Here is a 19,092-nt window from a genome sequence, read left to right as displayed (position 1 = left end):
CTAGGTCAAACAGGGAGTGCTAACCTTGCACCCTTTGCTGAAGCACCTTGAGAGCATCATCCTCTCAGGGTTCAGAAAACAATGCCCCAAAATGAAGGCCTTAGAAGCAAACATTTCCTGACCTTCTCCTGCTCTCCAATTTTTCAGTCCCATTCTCCCCCATAATAGCCATAGAAATTAGGATCCCTCTTCCCCAGGGTGGGTCATAGAAATCAGAACCCCTTTTCCCCAAAGTCAGCCATAAAACCTAAAAATAGTACTCTAACTCCCCGCTGCTCCAGCCTTTCTGTGTAAAAACTTGCCATAAAGAAATTATCTGACTTACCTTGTTTGACTATAGGTCATAAGACCCCCATTTCAGAGACAGAACTGCCTCATACCAGTAGGAAAAAATGCATGGCTAGAGAGTCAAGAGAATAGAGACAGACAAACCTTACTGGGTTTCCCCACTCAGTCTGCCAGCATTAAATCATACATTTTTTGTCAAATCATATTTCTACATGGTTGTCTGTACTAAGCATAAAAATGGACAATTTCCCCTGTATCTTTGGGTCTTCATTCTAAAGTCTCATGTGTATAGATGTTAAACAAATTTGTATGACATTTCTGCAATTAATTTGCCTTTAAGGGTCCATTTTTCAGTAAACCTTCAGACTTGGCCCCTACTTCACCCAGATCACCACCCAGGGAGGTCACAATAGAGATTGTGTCAGCACCAAAATTAATGGCCAGCAGATCAAAGTGTGAGGGGGGAAAAAAATAAAAAAATAAAAGCTTTAGGCAGGTCTGACATTTCATACAATACAACTTTAATCCCCTTTAATATCATCTAATAAAAAGAAGAGAAAGATTCACAAAAGACAAAGTGAAAATGGTACAAAACAGATTAACATGAGAATTAGAGAATCCCTACTGCAAATCTCATCTTTTGTTTTTCCTCAGTTTTCCTATCCGAAAGTATAACTTAATGAAAGCAGAACCTTTAGACCAATATTCATGTAGAGGGTTTTCAGTAAATACTAGGACATTTATAATACTTTCTCACCATAGCATTTGCAAAGGAAAGGAAAGGTTGACAGAGAAAGAGAGGAGTTGGGCAGGGGGTTGAGAGAAAGAGGGAACAGAGAAAGACAGAAAAGGTTGGTAAGAAAAGGAAAGGGAAGGGGAAGGGAGGTTGTTTGAAAGAGAAAGATGGAGGGCGTTGAGAAAGAAAGGAGGGTTGAGAGAGGGAAGCAGGATGAGAAGTTGAAGGAGTATGAGAGATTGGGGAGAGGAAGAAAAGAAAGAAGAGGGAGGTTGTTGATTGGAAAAAAAAAAGTAGAGAGATTGAGAAAGAAAAAGTGATTAACAGAGGTGAAAAGGGAGAGAGGTATTGAGAAATTGAAAGAGTATAAGAAGTCCAGAGAGATGGGGTCAGGGAAGGGGAATGTAAACGGGAATAGGAGGTGGGGAAGAGGGAGAAAAGCGGTTCAAGGAAAGGAAGAGAGGTTAAAAGAGAAAGAGAGTGAGAGAAGAGGGAAGTTTTATTTTCTAATACCATTACAGAAATATCTTGTGCTCATACTTGACTTCCGACTTTAAAATGAAGATTCCTTAGAAAAAGATTATTCACCAATTTCAATGCAGCCTCAGTTACCTCCAGCCTTAAATACAGACAGAAATATTTGGGAAACATACCATTTTGTTTCAGAGTTAAGGATTCCTAATTTAAGCATATAAGCTTTTTGACTTTAATTTTGAAGAGCAAAATTTTCATAATGTGGATATACTGAACCTAACATCTTGATGTATTATTGTAACTACAATTATTGGGCTGAATCATATAAAGTAGCTAATTTTCAATTTTTTTAACCTACGGAAATGGCAGCTTAATAATTCAAACTATTATAATTTAATCACAATATTGAGTTCTATAGGACAGAAGTCCTGAATATTACGCTTTGCGAAGTTGTTTGAGTATATATATATATATGTAAGCTTTCTATTTCCTTATGAATTGTTGTCTCATTTGATTATAAATGTGCTTGCCTAGAGCGGAACCATATGCCCTTTTGGAATGCTGCATTCTTAGAAACCAAATGACACATTTTGGTGGAATGTGTAAAATAAGAAAAAAAAGGTGTCTCAGGCTCCTACTCATTTTATATTCCAGATTTCTGTGATGGACTTTGGCATCTAGATTTCTGACTCAGGGACCTTCCTTAGTTCCTCCCTGATTCTTGGCTACAGCTTAGAGAGGTAAGGGGACTGAGACAACCTGAGTTTCAGATCCATTCAATATGTTATAAACAAATGAAATATCCTCCAATTTTATCTAAAAATTTTAAGGTCAATTGATGTGCCTGATAAATAATCTCTTAAATGTCCACTGCTCATCACAATTGTGAAACTGGCAGGGACCTTTCCTATCTATTTGTGCTCAGAGCAGTTTCTGGCCTGTATCCCTGTGAGTGAAGTTAAGAATTACATGGATTGAATAATATTGCCCTTCTTATCTTCCAGTGTTTTCCAAAGGAGAAATAAAATAGTACAATTATATATAATGGTATTCAAAATATACAGCATACACATGATAGGCAAGATATGAATTGAACGATTCGAATTTGTAAGTTCCCAGGAGGCATGAAACAACATTAACTTTCTGTGGCCAATGTTTAATATTGAATGTACAAACACACTAACACCAACCTCTGCAATGATAATGATGGGTGGAAGTGACACTGAATATTTCAGCACTGACAAGACACTCGTTTTTCTGGTGTACTGTTATGCATTTCTTTTCCCATTTGTAATCACAATTGTAGCACACTGCTCTTTCAGTGATCTTCACTTCTCCTCCAGTGACAGATGTGATCCAATCCCAGCAGGCAGAAATTCTTGTGAAGATGGTGCAGTGGGATGGCAGTGACTGCTGCCTCAGCTCACAATGTCAACAAGCTTGGACTTCCCATGCCGGGCACATTGCGGTGTTCTTCCACAATCTCCCTGCAACCAGCAAAAAGAGAAGTTCTCCCAAATGCCTGGTTCCTGGCTGACACTAACCCCAACTGTAGAGGATGGTCACGCAGGGCACAGGTTGTTCTCTTTATCTCACTGATTTCTACTCACAACCTAATAGAAAACTATGGCCACTCAGGTAGTTGGCTGATGTGACAGATCTCTGAACTGGATTGAAATCTATGCCTTCAAGGAGAGACTGAAAGATAAGTTAGTGTAAATTCACTTAATGCTGACTGTAGACTCTGCCATGAAGAAAGTTTCAAGCATCTATATAAATGGCCAGATGATGGTTTTCAATTACATGAAAACTTCTTTACGTTTTCAGTGTTACCAGCAGTAAGTTCATTAAGCCACCTAATTCAGCTATGCAGCTGAATCATAAGAAATGATCATCTGGGAGCAGTGGCTCACGCCTGTAATCCTAGCACTTTGGGAGGCTGAGGCAGGCAAATCACGAAGTCAGAAGTTCGAGATCAGTCTGGCCAACATAGTGAAACCCCGTTTCTACTAAAAATGCAAAAAATTAGCTGGACATGATTGTGTGTGCCTGTAATTCCAGCTACTCAGGAGGCTGAGTTAGGAGAATCACGTGAACCCGGGAGGTGGAGGTTGCAGTGAGTCGAGATCACACCATTGCACTCCAGCCCGGGAGACAGTGCAAGACTCCATCTCAAAAAAAAAAAAAAAAAAAAAGAGAAAGAAATGATCATGTTGTTTGTAGGTCAAAAACCATTGAATACCAGCAATTACACATAATTCATCCAAGTAATGAATAATTCTTTTTGAGAACTGAGTTCACTTCAACTATCAAATTAGTAATCACAGTTCATTTGTTTTTAAGGTAACTTAGCCATGTATTTATTCTTCTTGCCTTTCTTTTTAAAACTACCATGCATCTATACCTCTTTATGAATCAGCAAATGCCAGTTTGTGAGACATACTAAAAAGAAAACTCCCAGACTCATCAATGCAATCTTTGAATTAACATGCAGGAAGATGATCCTGCAGCTTTTCTGAATATATTGGTGTTTTTAAATATCCATACCCTGGTAGCTTTGCCAAGAGGTACTAATGATGAGAGATACCTTAGCCTGCTGTACCATGTTAGAAAATTCATCCTCTAGCACAGAAAGAATAAAAATACATATAAACCTAGGCAAATGCTTTTAAAGGCTAAAACAGGGATTGCCCTCTATGTAGACACACTCTTAGGGGTAAATCCCACCAGTTTTCTCTCTGAGCACTATAATGACATTGTTAGGTGATTTGTAAAGACCTAATATTATTCTACTTTAGCTTATACAACAGAAACACCAAAAACTATTTTGTACAGTTCTAGGGTGAGAGAAAAATAATATCACTTCATGGAAGGAAAAAGAAGTTCTTTAGACCCAAATCAGTTGTTGATGAAGCGATCAATACAATTCATTTTTAAATGTCAAGCCTATAGTTGATTCCCTTGGTTTCACTGTGCTCTCATTCTTTTGACTTAACTTTGCCGAATAAACATCATGTTTAGAGACTGACAATGGAAACTACATTCTGATTTATTCTAGTCTATTGGATATTTGTAACTTGTTAACTCAGTTGTACAATACAGTAGAAGTGAAACCAAACTCATGGGTTGACCTTCACATAGGCTAGTTATTTTCACGTAATCTTTTCCACCCATGTACTATTCATACCAATCCGTCATTTCAGAAAAATGCCTCACATAGTTAGAAATTGGATGATACCTTCAAGTATGAGTTTTCACTGTTATAAAACAATTGTGTATGTGTGTCTGAGTTTGTGTATGTTTACAGTACAATTGGAGAGTAATCACATAAAAATGAGACTTACAAACATCGGGTAATAAAATCACTAGATATTCTTCAATACATGTTTTTATAAGTATCAATAAACTGGTATTCATGAATATAATGACCTAAAACCCAGGAAGTCACCTTTAGATCCATTATTTTAAAAGACGTTTCCCACCATTATTCATATTAAAAATAGAGAAAAACTGAAAATGAATAAACAGAATACACTTAGATGTCACATATATTTGTTTGAATTCTAACATTGGAGGAGGTGGTATATATACTCATTATGAAATTCAGTTGTTCCCCATCCAGCAGTCATACATATAAAGTAAATTTATTTTATCATCTTCCTCTGGCACCAGATTAGTAACGAAAACTCTCCTAATTAAAAAGGATGTTGAAGAGAAAAGTAAATATAATTTAGTCTGTAGGATTTATGTTAATATTGTCTATGTTGTTTGCTCTTCAGTGACGGCTCTAGAAATAGCTACTTTGATCTAATAGTAACCCCCACTCTTTCTGAGACAAAGTCTCACTCTGTCATCCAGGCTAGAGTGCAGTAGTGCCACCGTAGCTCACTGTAGCCTTTAACTCCTGGGCTCAAATGATCCTGCCTCCTCCTAAGCCTCTTAACTAGCTAGTATACTACTACTGGCATGCACCATCACACCTGGCTAATTCTTTTTTTTTTTTTCTTTTTTTTGAAGATGAGATCTTGCTATTTTGCCTGAGATGGTCTCAAACTCCTGATCTCAAATGATCCTTTTGCCTCAGCCTCCCAAAGTGTTGAGATTATACGTGTGAGCCATGCACCTGGCCAACATTACTCTTTTAAATGCTGTGATTAATTAAGTCTTCCAGAAAATGCTATCTATTACTCAAAAGGGATCAGCCCAATTTATATGTTACCAGTTTGCTCCAAGTATTACCATATCCTCCCAGGACAATAGGAACATATGCCCTACACTCAGATGTGAGGTTCTTAGTTTCTCATCCATAATCAAAAAACACATCTGCCATTTTTTCACGTGCCTCTAAGACATCACCTTGTTGAATCTGAAGTGACAGTGGAGAAAATATAACTCTCTTCCTTCTTCGACTACATCATGTGAGGAATGGGTAAGAATCACATTTGTAGTACTTTAAACTTTTCAAGTATTTGTTTATCTAATACATATATTTATATTTATTCTTCCAAGATGTATAATAAAATATATACATTATATATTTAAAAATTCACATTTTTATCTTATCACCAAAATGTGTTTATATATAAACAATGTGGGTTTATGTATGTGTCTGTGTGTATTACACAAACAGAAACACACACACACATTTGTTTTCCCATGCTGTTTTATTATATTTTGATTCAGACTTTCACATACTTTAATGCTTCAGCCTATCTGCCATCCTGGATCATTTATTTCAATGATTTGTTCTTTATTTTTACTGTTCTTAATAAAATTATATAAACTCTTTGAAGTATAAATTATTTTCCTACTCACTTCCCTATGCACATCCAAATTTTATGTTATGCTGCCTTTGCAGATAATCATTTCACTTTCTGCCAAATTTTCTTGAGCTAAACCATTTTCCTTCTGCCAACATAAGTTTTTTAACCAGCAGCTGGCTTTTCTTTTCTCTTTTCTTTTCCTTTTTTTTTTTTTTTTTGACGGAGCCTTGCTCTGTCACCCAGGCTGGAGTACAGTGGCATGATCTTGGCTCACTGCAACCTACACCTCCACCTCCTGGGTTCAAGCAATTCTCCTGCCTCAGTCTCCCGAGTAGCTGGGATTACAGGTGCCCACCATTATGCCCGGCTAATTTTTGTAATTTTAGTAGAGACAGTGTTTCACCATGTTGGCCAGGCTGATCTTGAACTCCTGACCTCAGGTGATCCATCCTCCTCAGCCCCCCAAAGTGCTGGGATTATAAGTGTAAGAGTGTCTGGCCTACCAACTGCTTTTCTTATTCTGATTTTTTTCATTTATTAGATTATGATCACATCAAGTCATATCAGTCAGTTAATGAATGTATCATGATTGATTAAATCCCACTGATGAACATTTAGACCATTTTCTCTTTTTTGCTTAAAAGCTGCATCAAGCATTCCAGATAATAAATCTGTGCAGTTATGCCATTATTCCTGGAAAGTAGAATTGCTGAGCCATGAAGCTTGTACTTTAAAAAATAGCAACTATTGCCACATTGCCTGATTTTTGAAAAGATAAAAAAGGATGTATCAACTTACAGTCTACCCAGTTATGTTTATAATTTAGAACTATGTCAAGAATCTTTAAAATATTCCTACCCTAAATCCAGCAATTCTACTTCTGGGAAGTTTATTTTAAGGCAATCCTAGTCCTGGAAAAATATATATATACTAGGATAGTCAATCCAGCATTATTTAAATTTTTTTTATAAAGGAAACAATCCATTTTTATATGAATTGTGGAAAGGCTACCATGTATCCATTAAAATTATATTTTAAAAGTCTTTAATATGAAGCAATGCTGACTATCATAAATGAAAATGTACAATAATATAAAACTTACAATAGGTATATTACTACAACTACTTAATTACAAATGAATAGTATGGGAAATACAAGAAGGAAATATGCCCGAATATTCACATAAAGGTAATGATGCTGGAAATTGCAGGTGGGAAATGTCTTGTCTTTAATAGGAAAAAAGTCATCTCTCACTCTTCCCAATGAAAAGAAATGAATAGGTACAGATACAGATAAGTTACTAAATTCTCAGAGGGATGAGAAACAAAATCTTATGTTACTTTTGGTATCAGGTGGTGTTAAGTAGGAAGCAAAGTCCTAGGAGAACAGGAAAAAGGATCAAGATAAGAAAGTAAGGAAAGAAGGGCTGAAAAGAAGCAGGAACGTTTGTAATGACGATTGTGGATATTAGAAGACAGAACCATGCAGGCATACCCCCAAGGATTGCTGAATGGTACTGAAACTGGAAACCACAAGATTTTAAGGGCACTAAATATCACCACTGGTCTTTGTCTAAAAAAGTGTTTCTCAACGTTGGCTGCACATTAAAATTTCCAGGAGAAATTTATAAAATACCAACGCTAGGTTCAGGAAGGACTATGATATAAGGTCAACACAAAAACGTCAATCACATTTCATGTAGAACCCAAACAAAATACCATTTAAAATCACAATGAAGACAATGTAATACTTAGGTATACACTTAGCAAAACATGTACAAGATCTGTATGTTGAGAATTGCAAAATTCTGGTGACAGAAATCAAAGAAGATCTAAATAAGTGGAGAGACATTGTTCATGGATTGGAAGACTCACATAGCAAATATGTGAATTCTCCCCAAACTGAGCTATAGCTATAATGCAATTTCTACCAAAATCACAGCAAGGGTTGTTGCAGACATAGCAAGCTTATTTTAAAATTTATATGAGAAAGCACAGACCTTAGCATGTCTAAAACAATCTTCACCAAGAATAAATTGGAAGAAATCACTTTTCCATATAAAGTCTACTATGTCCCTACAGTAATATGTAGTAGTATGTGAAAGGATAGACACGTAGCTCAACAGAAAAAAGATCCCAGAAATAAACTGACACAAATATGCCCACTGTATTTATGGCAGGCACAAAAGTAATTCAACAGATGGTGTTAGAGCAACTGGATATCCCTTAGACCACACACACACACACACACACACACACACACACACACACACAAACAAAACAAAAAGAAAAAGAAAAAAGAAAAGGGGAGAGAGAAAGAGAGAGAAAGAAACCTCAACCTAAACCTTACACATTATACAAAAATTAACTGAAAAAGGATGATGAAGTTAAATGTAAAGTGTAAGGCTAAGGCTATAGAACTTTTAGGAAGAGCAAAGGAAAAAATCTAGGGATAGACAAAGAACGCTTAGACTTGACACCAAAAGGAGAAGCTTTTTTTTTTTCTTTTTTAACAGAGCAATTGGACTTCATCTAAATTAAAATTTTTGCCTTGCGAAAGACTCTGTTAAGAGGATAAAGAGACAAGCTAAGACTGGGAGGAATATTTGCAAACCACATATTTGACAAAGGATTAGTGGCTAGAATATATAAAGAATCCTCAAACTCCACACAGTAAGAAAACAATTCAATTAGAAAATAGGCTAAAGATGTGAAGAGGCTTGTCATTGAAGAGGTTAAAAAATGGTAAGTAAGTAAATGAAACATTGTTCGATACCATTAGCCATTAGGCAAATACAATAAGATATCACTACCACTACACACCTATCAGAATGGCTAACTTTTTTTTTTTTTTTTAAAAGAATGACAATGGCAAATGCCAGTGAGGATGCAGAAAAACCAGGTCACTCACACATTACAGGTGGGAATATAAAATGGTAAAACTACCATGGAAAAACAGCTTAGTTTATTAAAAAACTAAAGATGCAATTTCCATATAACCCAGAAATTACGTTCTTGGGCATTTATCCCACCGAAATGAAAACACATGTCCGCACAAAAACTTGTACACAAATTTCCACAGGAGCTCTATTTGTAATAGCCCAGAGCTTGAAACAACCTAGATATGCTTTGACAGAAGAACCATTAAACAAACTGTGGTACATTCATACCATGGAATACTATTCATGTATTAAAAGGAATGAACTATTAAAAGGAAAGAACTATTGAACAAGCACAATACAACTTGGATAAATCTCCAGGGGACTGTGCTGAGTGGAAAAAGTCAATCCTCAAAGGTTACATACTATGCAGCTCCATTTATATATTACTCTTGAAATGACAAAATTCTAGAAATTGAGAATAGATTAGTTGTTGCCAGGGGTCTGGGAAAGAGTGAAGTGGGAGTTGCTATAAAAGGGCAACATTTTGGGAGGCTGAGGCGGGGGGATCACCTGAGGTCAGAAGTTCGAGACCAATCTGACCAGTATGGTGAAACCCCGTCTCCACTAAAAACTTAGCCAGGCATGGTGGCGTGAGCCTGTAATCTCAGCTACTCGGGAGGCTGAGACAGGAGAACTGCTTGAACCCTGGAGGCAGACGTTGCAGTGAGCCAAGATTGTGCCATTGTACTCCAGCCTGGGTGACGGAAAGACTCCGTTTCAAAAAAAATAGGCAACACTAGGAATCCTTGGGGTGATAGAAATGTTGTATATCTTGATTGTATCAATATCCTATAAGATGTTACCAGTGGAGAAACTAAGTAAAGAATATATTGGGTATCTGTATTATTTCTTAAACTGCATGTGAATCTAAAATTATTTCAATGTAAGTTTAATTAACATCAAATGCATAAAGCAAGATAAGGAGGGGATAAATGCTGATGCCAACTCTCCATCCCTGAGATTGTGACTTAACTGGTCCAAAATGCAATCTGGCCTACAAGTGTGTGTGTATGTGTGTGTGTGTGTGTGTGTGTGTGTGTGTGTGCGTTTTAAGCAAGCCAGAGATTATACTGTACAGCCAAGCTTAAGAAGCACTGTTCTAAATGTTCTTGCTGATTTGGTTATAAAAGTACAGAAAGCAAATGATGGGCTGAGCCATGATTAATAGTTTGCAGGATGGAAGCATTGAAAAGACAGCAAAAGGGAGGCAAGGCTACTGGCAGAGGAACAGTTGAAGAATGTGGAAACTGGTTACAGACCCCTGTGAGGCCATGGAAAGGCATAGGCTTGAGAGTGGAGAAGTCTTAGTTACAGTTCCCACAGTACGCTTTCTCACTGAATGTTCACCTGTGCTAAGTAGGTGGGCAGGGTACTGTACTGTTATTCCTTTCTAGTAATAATAAAGCTGAGGCACAGGAAAGTTAAATAACCTGCCCAAGATCTCATGACTACTACATGACAGAGCCGGACTAACAATTCCTCACCCAGTTTTCACATTAGCTTTAGTTTAAGTAACCATTAAGCAAGAACAGGATTTTACTAGGTCATGAAAGTATAGAAAATTGAACATCTGATGCTTCAAATTCCTAAGTATTTGGAGTAACTTCATAGGAAAAGAATCAAAATTAAAAATTAATTTCTTTGAAATCTTCCATAGACCTCCATCAATTAAAAACCCATGAAAGTATGTTTGTACAGATACTTCAACTTTTACAGAAAGTGGCATAAATATAAGGAAGTTTTGAAATAATTATTTAATTCAGAAGTATGTGTAGCATTTCTCAGCAAGATGATAGATATTAAGTTGTATGGCAAAGGTTCAAAATACAGAAGAGCTACCCATACTGACCTAATTCAATAGGTTTTTCCAGACGCAACAAGATAGATCAGCATAAGGACAAAATTGTGAGAAGCCAAGGTGAGTGTAGACAGGTTTCACTGGTATCAAATCACTGCTTCCCATGTTCCAGAGGTAACTTCTTTCTGTTACCAGGTCATCTGTGACAGTATTTGTCGTAAGGGAGTGAGGAAATAGACATTTCTTTTAATAAGGTCATAGTCGTTTTTCATAATTACTAAAAATATATTCTTTTACATTTCTTTTTGTTCTTTTTAAAATTAGAGATATGGTACTGCACTATCACCAAGGCTGGAGTATACAGGTATGATCATACCCCACTGCAACGTTGAACTCTGGACTCAAGTGATTCTGTCTTCAGCCTCCCGATTTGCTGAGACTACAAGCCCACACCACTATGCCCAGCTAATTTTTTTTAGTTTTTTGTGGAGATGGGGGTCTTGCTATGTTGCCCAGATTGATCTCAAACTCACAGCCCCGAGTGATCCTCCTGTCTTCACCTCCCAAAGTGCTGGGATTACAGGTGTGAGCCACCATGCCAAGCCTACATTTCTAATCTATATTAAAATTTTTTATTATCTTGAATTCTTGGAAAATAGGGATTTCTCTTAATAACTTTAATCCCTGAGAAAAATTTTAATGTATATATTTTCTTTACTTCATAATACTAAGCAAAATATGATTTTTAAGATTTATGGTGCCTCAAGATAATGATTCTGTGCATTGTTACAATTATAATACTAGATGTTAAATACTTACATAATGGTCTCTGAAAGATATTCTGAAAGTTATATTTACTCCCTGTACAATGGTTTTCAAAGAAGTGTCTAGGGACTATGCATTAAGTCTGGCATTGCCTTAAAAATTTAGAATCTGATGTAACTCATCAAATCAAAACTCAAAATTATGATTCTAAAATTTGATTACAAACTTCCCAAATAATTTTGAACACATAAAAGTCTGAAAATTTCCTTATAAGGATGACTTCTTGTGATTTACTTATTCAAAAGTAAAGTTGGGGGATGGTAAAGAAAATGAGGCTTTGATTCACTGAAGGGTCCTGCTCACCAAGTTATTTGAGCAGACAGAAAGATCTGCTACTTCGAAGACACTGAAAACATTATATCTAATCATTTAGCTATGGGACATTATGCGATGTTTTCAACTATCTCAATATTTCTGGGAGACCAATATTAGAAATACCAGAATTTTAATACTGAGCAACTTTTAAACTAAGGAAGGAATTTTCAGATAATGTCTCAATATCACATTGAGACAAGATTCAGATGAAATCAAAGAAAAAAATTTCTTTCCAAGGGCATTCTTTAAAATTTTTCAAAACTTTCTTTATTTATTTTGTGAGCAGGTATGATGATCAATCAGTAGAGGAGTGCAAGGAGGAAGGAGACCCACCCTTCAGCAACTCCAGGGCTCTAGGTGCTATGTTCAGAAGCTGATGCACACATGTTAAGGCATCATTATCTCCATTTTATAGATGAGGAAAGAGAAGGGAGCATTGTTAGTCACTTATTTTTAAAAAGACCTGGAAGGAGAAAGCAGCTTTTAAAATGAAAAACTATTAGTGGTATGTGTATTGTTGAAGGACAGAAAGTTTCATTCACCTCATACATTCATTCATTTCCAAGATGAAGACTATATCAGCGGGAGCATAAACTTTAATGTTTCTTGTAACATGGGGAGAGCAGATGGGTACCCGCATTGTGAACCCTTGAACCAACAGTCTCAGAGACCCTGCACGACAGGCACAGGCACAGACAAAGTTAGAAGGCACTGCTGTCAGGACCCACTGTTTTGTGGCCAGGGAGCCTCCACAATAATGTTGTCTGGGTGCTGCAGAGTAACCAACCAGGGCCATGACATTGCAGGTGCAGCACAGCTACCAACCAACCTAGGCTCTCCAAGCATGGCTGGCGGCATGTTTGTATTTCTGTCCAAATTTTCCATTAGAAATTGGTCAACAGCTGGAATGCCACATTTGTCTTGGGTTGGCCAACTTCCTGTATCGTTTTCTATTGTTGTCCCTTAGAAAAGTAACCCTTAGAAAAGTAATAACAAAACATTACGTAAAAGTAATTGTAAAAGTCTATTAAAATTTCAGAATGGAAGCATTTCTTTCATAGGTTTAAAACTAGGATTCTGATCAAGAGATGAGACTTATCTTTTCTTGCACTGCTTTTAAAATGAGAAGATCAATAAAGTTAACTAAAGTATTAATATTTGCATCTTTAGAATACTCAAAGCATAAACTGATTTTTAAAATAAAAATATTGCATCTAATCATGAAATAATTGGTCATTGTTCCTTCTGTGGTATTTGTGTTATTCCAGTGTAACAGATATCTAGACTTATCAAAACACTTTACACATATTCAAAATACAACGTATGTATAGAGAAGACGCATAAGTAAAATTTCTAGCATTGTGTTTATGCCATTCTCAAATTTAAAAAGAAATTCTCCAGGAAATAATTTTAGTAACCGAAAACCAAGAGATGTTTTTGAGTGTGAATTTTCTTAAATATACACAAAAATTTGAGAATTAAGATATATCCTTATTTATATAATTCTTTACTGGAGATTTCTATTTCATACCGGATATGTATTTAAAACAAAAAGTTTCTAGCACAGTGGATTTGTGTTGTTTATTCAATATTATGTTAAAACTCATTTCTGCTTCCTTTTCAGATATGTATAAAACATCAATTCTCTTTTCCTTTTAAATATATGTGCCAAAAATCATGCAAACTCCTCAAAAGACTATCCAAGATCTTAGGGAAAAAAGTTATTTACTCAAAACTGTTTTCACTGCATTAAGGTTTAAGGGTGGATTGTTAACCCACATTATATGCAGTTAGTCTTAGCCCTTTGGGCTGTTTGTACACATGTGTAACAGCAATATTTTATTAGTATCCAACCTGCAAAAAAGGAAGACTTAAACAAATGAGACAATATAAATATTTTTACTGTGAGAATGAAGGGTCAATTTAGAGATGAAATATGGAAGGATAAAAGCAATGGAGACAGAAAGGTCAATTACATGAGCATCCCTTAAACTATTCAAAGTCTCACCTACAGAATGATGAGGCTCAAATCAAGGACTAGTCTATGGCTCAAATCAAGGACTCTTCAAAGAGCCCATTCATTCCCCTGTCTTAAAAAAGACAAAATGATGTCAAGAAGGACATTTTACTGAAAGTTGGTCTTTAGAATTCCAACCAAATTACACTCTAATCAAGAGGACCTCATATTAACAAATTAATTAGGTTTTTAAATCTTAAGCACAACTGATGAAATTATGGCTTAAAAGTAGATTGGATATGTAGAACATCGTTAAGCTTATTTCTATTTTATTCAGAGAAGTTAGTATATGTTCAGCTAATATATTCTTTTTTGGGAACTTTATGAGGTGAGGGGTAGCTACTTGGTAGAAGAGATATGGTAATAGAGACATGGAAATAAAATGAACTCTGTTTTGCCTTGAATGTTCCCACTGGATCATTTAAATAGCAACTGACTGACTTTTGTGTTTAACATTATTTCTTAAAAATAATAAATATACATACACAAATTAACTTTATTACCTCAGATGATTCATTTGGAACTACCAGTATTATGCCTTAAGGAATGGTTTGAAATGAAGATACCTTTTTTTTTCTTTCTTTCTTTTTTTTTTCAGTAGGGAGACTACTAGTAACCATTAAGCCACAATGGACTCCCAGGTTCTACTTCAAAGCTTATGCAGTACCTGCTTTAATAAACATTTTAATGCAATTACTTACCACTGAGAGGATATTGGGTCTCAATGTTGCTCTTCTGTGATTGCTCCTGAATCATCTCTTCTAAAATAAGCTTAAAACCTCTGTCTCCCACAGACTCATCAGTCTTAAAATGCACAGTCAGGTAAGCAACACTGGATATCAAGATAAACTCTTTCTTGGCACCACATAAATGAGCTGCAATGAGAGACATATTCGATAATTAAAGTACTTTTTCTGTGCAATGACATAACTGAAAGAGAACAAAGAGGTAACATTAAATTCTAAACTGTTAATATTAACAAAAGAATGATTATCAGGAATACAAGATCAAGATTTGTAGGATGGAATTCATGATTTGAGTGCCATGATAGAAGAATATAGCTTTTAAAAGATCAAAGGGAAAGGCCTGACAGAAAAAGTGGTATACAGTTGTATGGCAATCTGTTATCCTAAGGATGGGAGAAAAAACGGGCATTTGCGTGAAGATAAATGGACAGAGACACAAAAGTAATGGGACAAGCTGCTCCAAAACACAATAATGATTCTTTTAAAATTCAGAAACACAGAAGTTGGCACAAAGGTGTTCCTGGTAGTAACAGGCCATTTGCTGTACGTTTAAGTTCTGCTAAAATAAAACAATGAAACACTATTGATTTGTCTTCATGATAACAGTATCTCAGAAATCTGAAAAAGAAAGGAGGAGAGTAGCTTATCTCTACATCATTCTTATCCTCAAGCAGCTCAATCTGGTGGGATGGAAGTGATGGGGAACTTTGGAGATGCGCTCATGTCAAGTAAAGGGGTTCTGGAAGTTTTAAAATAATGGAAATGGGAAAATGTTACTCTGTTTTTCAGAAGGGATATTTGGGAGCATAAGGTGGTGGGTAGGAGACAGAGAAAACAGAGATGCATATGGGTTTCCAAAGTCCTGTCAGTGAAGGGACATAGCTTAGTGCTTACAGGCACGGATTCTAAAACCAAACTGCTGGTTTGAACCAGCTCTATCTCTTATTAACTATATGGCAAGCTACTCAACCTCTCTCTGTGCCTCGAAAATCTCATCTGCAAAATAGAGATTAAAAACTCCATAATAACCTGCCATATTAACTATATGGCCAGTTATTCAATCTCTCTCTGTGCCTCAGTATTCTCATCTGCAAAATGTAGATAAAAACATTATTTGCATAGGATTAAATCAGTTGTTATTTACAAAGTATTATATATATTTGTTAAACAAAAATAAACCTCAGCAAAAATTTTATAGCGAATTATTAGACAGATGGTTTTTGAACACTTGGAGGAGGAATCAGCGGTTATGAGAAGGCAACATGAGATCCTTAACACGCCACACTAAATTAACCTAATTTCATTTTTTAAAAGAGCTAATTAGATAGTGGCTAGGGGGAATGGGTTGAACTTAATGAATCTTGACTTCAGTGAAGCACTTAATAAAGTGTCTGTGATGTCCCTGTGAACAGATAGCAAATGGTATGTAGATAATTACATGGCTAGGAAGTTCCACAGGTGATTAAATAACCATACAAGAAATGTTAACCTGGAGGGAAGGTCTAAATGGTATGGAAATGATTCTATCTTTGGTTCCACTGAGTATGGTATTTTATTGATGACTTAGACAGAAATACAGAAAACACATTTATATAGCCTGTGGATTGAAGATACGTGGCTGGAAAAGGGGCTAGTTTAAATACGGACTCCTAGATTATTAAGTTGAACATTTCACCTAATACAGAGTTTCCTCTAAAATAATCCAAAACATATAATTATGTGTCTTGAAGATATGACCTGGAACTTATCAGCATTTTCTCCTTTCAAACTGATTAATTTCTAGACTGTTCTTCCTCTCCTTGTGTCAAAATGCATCAATGTGATGACTACCACATGGTTAGAATAGTGGCCAAGAACACAGACTGCTTCAGTTGAGTCCCACATTTTCTACATAGTAGCTATGTCACTAGAGGCAATTTATTTAATACTTTTGTGACTTGGTTGTCTCATATTTAAAATGAAGATAGTGTAACCAATCTACATAAGATTGTTAAAAGATTAAGAGTTTTCATCTTCATGAGATCGGGTCTTAGTTCTATGTTATTAGAACTATGCCTGGATAATGGTAAATATTTAATAAGGTATTAGATAATGTTAAGCAGAACAAGTTTTGTACACGATCTGAGAGCCTCTCCATGAGAATTCCATATATATTTAAAAAGAGTAATTATGATCCTTCTGTCTTCTCTCTTCTCCAAGGTAAACATGCCCGGGATGTCCACACCCTTCTACATCCGGCTCATTATGCTCTTTGGATGCACCCCAGTTTGCCAGTGTTCCTTAAATTTGTTGTTTGACCAAGGGGGATATTCAAAGTATTTAATAACCAGATTGCACACCAGCTGTAAAGAACTTGTGAGACTCAGCTAGGACTATGGTACTGTGATTCCCTTTATCTTTTAATTCTTTACTATTGCTGCTCTGAATTTGTAATCATTTGACAACTCTGAAATTAGTTCAAACATCCCACTTTCTAAATCACCACCTCCTCTCTAAGTCTATTAATATTTCTTTGCTATAATTATTTGATCTCACCATGACCTTCTAAGCCATTGATCCCATAAACTTTCTAAATCCATCAACCCTTTAAAAAGTGAGAAATTTGGCTATAAAAGGAAGCAGAGAAATGGGATAATTGCTAACTTACATTAGTTTTAGTTTGTTTTAAATGATATATAATATTAGAACATGTTTCAAACTGATGAGAGTGATAGAGAAGATAGACGATGTAGGAGAAAGGGTGACCAAATTAGTGAGAAACTGAAAAGTCCCAAATTGATACCTATAACTCCAAATCCTCCCCTAGCTCAAGAGTTCTATCTCTAGCTACCTAGTGAGAACTCAATCTGGATATATCATAGCAATGTTTGTAGCATGGCCCAAACAGATATCTCTCTATAAATTTTTTTCTCCCTGTCATATTTTCCATCTCCATAAATGCTTCCTCCAACGTCTCACATCATAAACCTAAGAGTCATTCTTGATTTGCATATTCAATTCCTTATTTAATCGATCAGGAAATCCTCTCCGTTCTATCTCCAGATCTGTCTACTTCACTTGCGTTCCATTATTGTTATCCTCCTCTAAAGCAACATCACCTATTGTCTAAAACAGTACAACAGAACTTTCTGCAATGATGGAGCTTTCTATATCTTTGCTGTCCAATATGGAAGTCACTCACTGCATGTAGCTACTGAGCACCTGAAATGTTGGTATTGTCACATTTTACTTCATTTTAACTAATTTACATTTAAATAGCAACATGAATTGGACAGTGCAGGTGTAGAAAAGAGCCTCATAACTGTAGACACCATTCACTTTGTCACTCCAGATCAGCCTTCAAATTACTCCCCTGTCAAAACTTATGATGACCTCCTATTGAACTGGAATAAAATCCAAACTCACTATCATAGCCTGAGCTGCACAATTGGAGAAAGCCTCTCTGCTCCACCACCACCCCACTTTATTCTAGACTGTCCTTGCTCAATCTCCAGTCACTATGACCTCTGACAGTTCCCTAAGTTACCAAGCTCTTCCCTCATTTGGGGCCATTTTTTCCACTTTTTCTTTCAAAAATCAAATATTTTCTGTCAAGCAGTGCTTTGGACATTGAGGATACAGCAAGAACAAAAGAGACAAAGTTCTGTTGCCGGGAAATTTTAATTCTGGTAGAAGAGAAATTATAAATGAGTGAAAGATAAACACCACCAGGCCATGATCAATCCCTAGAAGAAAAGGTTAAGGAAGGCTATTTAGATTGTATGATAGAGGAAGTCTCAGGTAAGGTAGCATTTGAATGATTGAGGAAGTGAAACTTGAGACAGAATGTGCTTGGTTAGAGGCCTCTTCCTCCATGTGAGGACCCAATGAGAATGGGCTGTGCCTAAGAACCAGAAAGTGAGTCCTCAGCAGGCACCAAATCTGCTGGCACCTGGATCCTGGAATTCCCAGCCTCCATACTGTGAAAAATAAATATTTGTTGTTTGGAAACCACTCAGTCTATGGTATTTGTTATAGCAGCTTGAATGGGGTAATAGCCTAGCTAACTGGGAAGCTGGGAGAGTAGCAACAGGGGTTTAAATTCATTAGGTCCAAAATCTTTACAGAAATTGCATGATTCATTGAAATAAAATTGTGTGAGCTCACAAACAAATGCAATTCCCTTCTCTGTTATATAGAATTACACAAG

General features: G+C 36.2%; 1 protein-coding gene across 2 annotated transcripts in view; it reads right to left on the bottom strand.

The window, feature by feature from the left end:
* Window positions 1-797: 797 nt before the first annotated feature.
* Window positions 798-19,092, bottom strand: part of LOC105484110 (ovochymase 1) — a 101,321-nt gene continuing 83,026 nt past the window's right edge. Inside the window, exons 25-26 of one of the 2 annotated variants that reach the window (XR_011609267.1) lie at window positions 14,859-15,032; window positions 798-2,985 (exon numbers count right to left, since the gene is read on the bottom strand). Coding sequence is in view for 1 of the 2 variants with exons in the window: in XM_011745414.3 (XP_011743716.2) it covers window positions 14,963-15,032 (70 nt within the window). In the remaining variant the exon portion in view is untranslated. Of the gene's footprint in view, window positions 2,986-13,795; window positions 15,033-19,092 lie in introns of those variants that run through there. The other variant, XM_011745414.3, reaches the window with a different exon arrangement.

The sequence above is a fragment of the Macaca nemestrina genome, chromosome 10 (genome assembly GCF_043159975.1).
Source record: "Macaca nemestrina isolate mMacNem1 chromosome 10, mMacNem.hap1, whole genome shotgun sequence".
NCBI lineage: Eukaryota > Metazoa > Chordata > Mammalia > Primates > Cercopithecidae > Macaca > Macaca nemestrina.
This window is presented reverse-complemented; position numbering and strand designations above follow the sequence as displayed.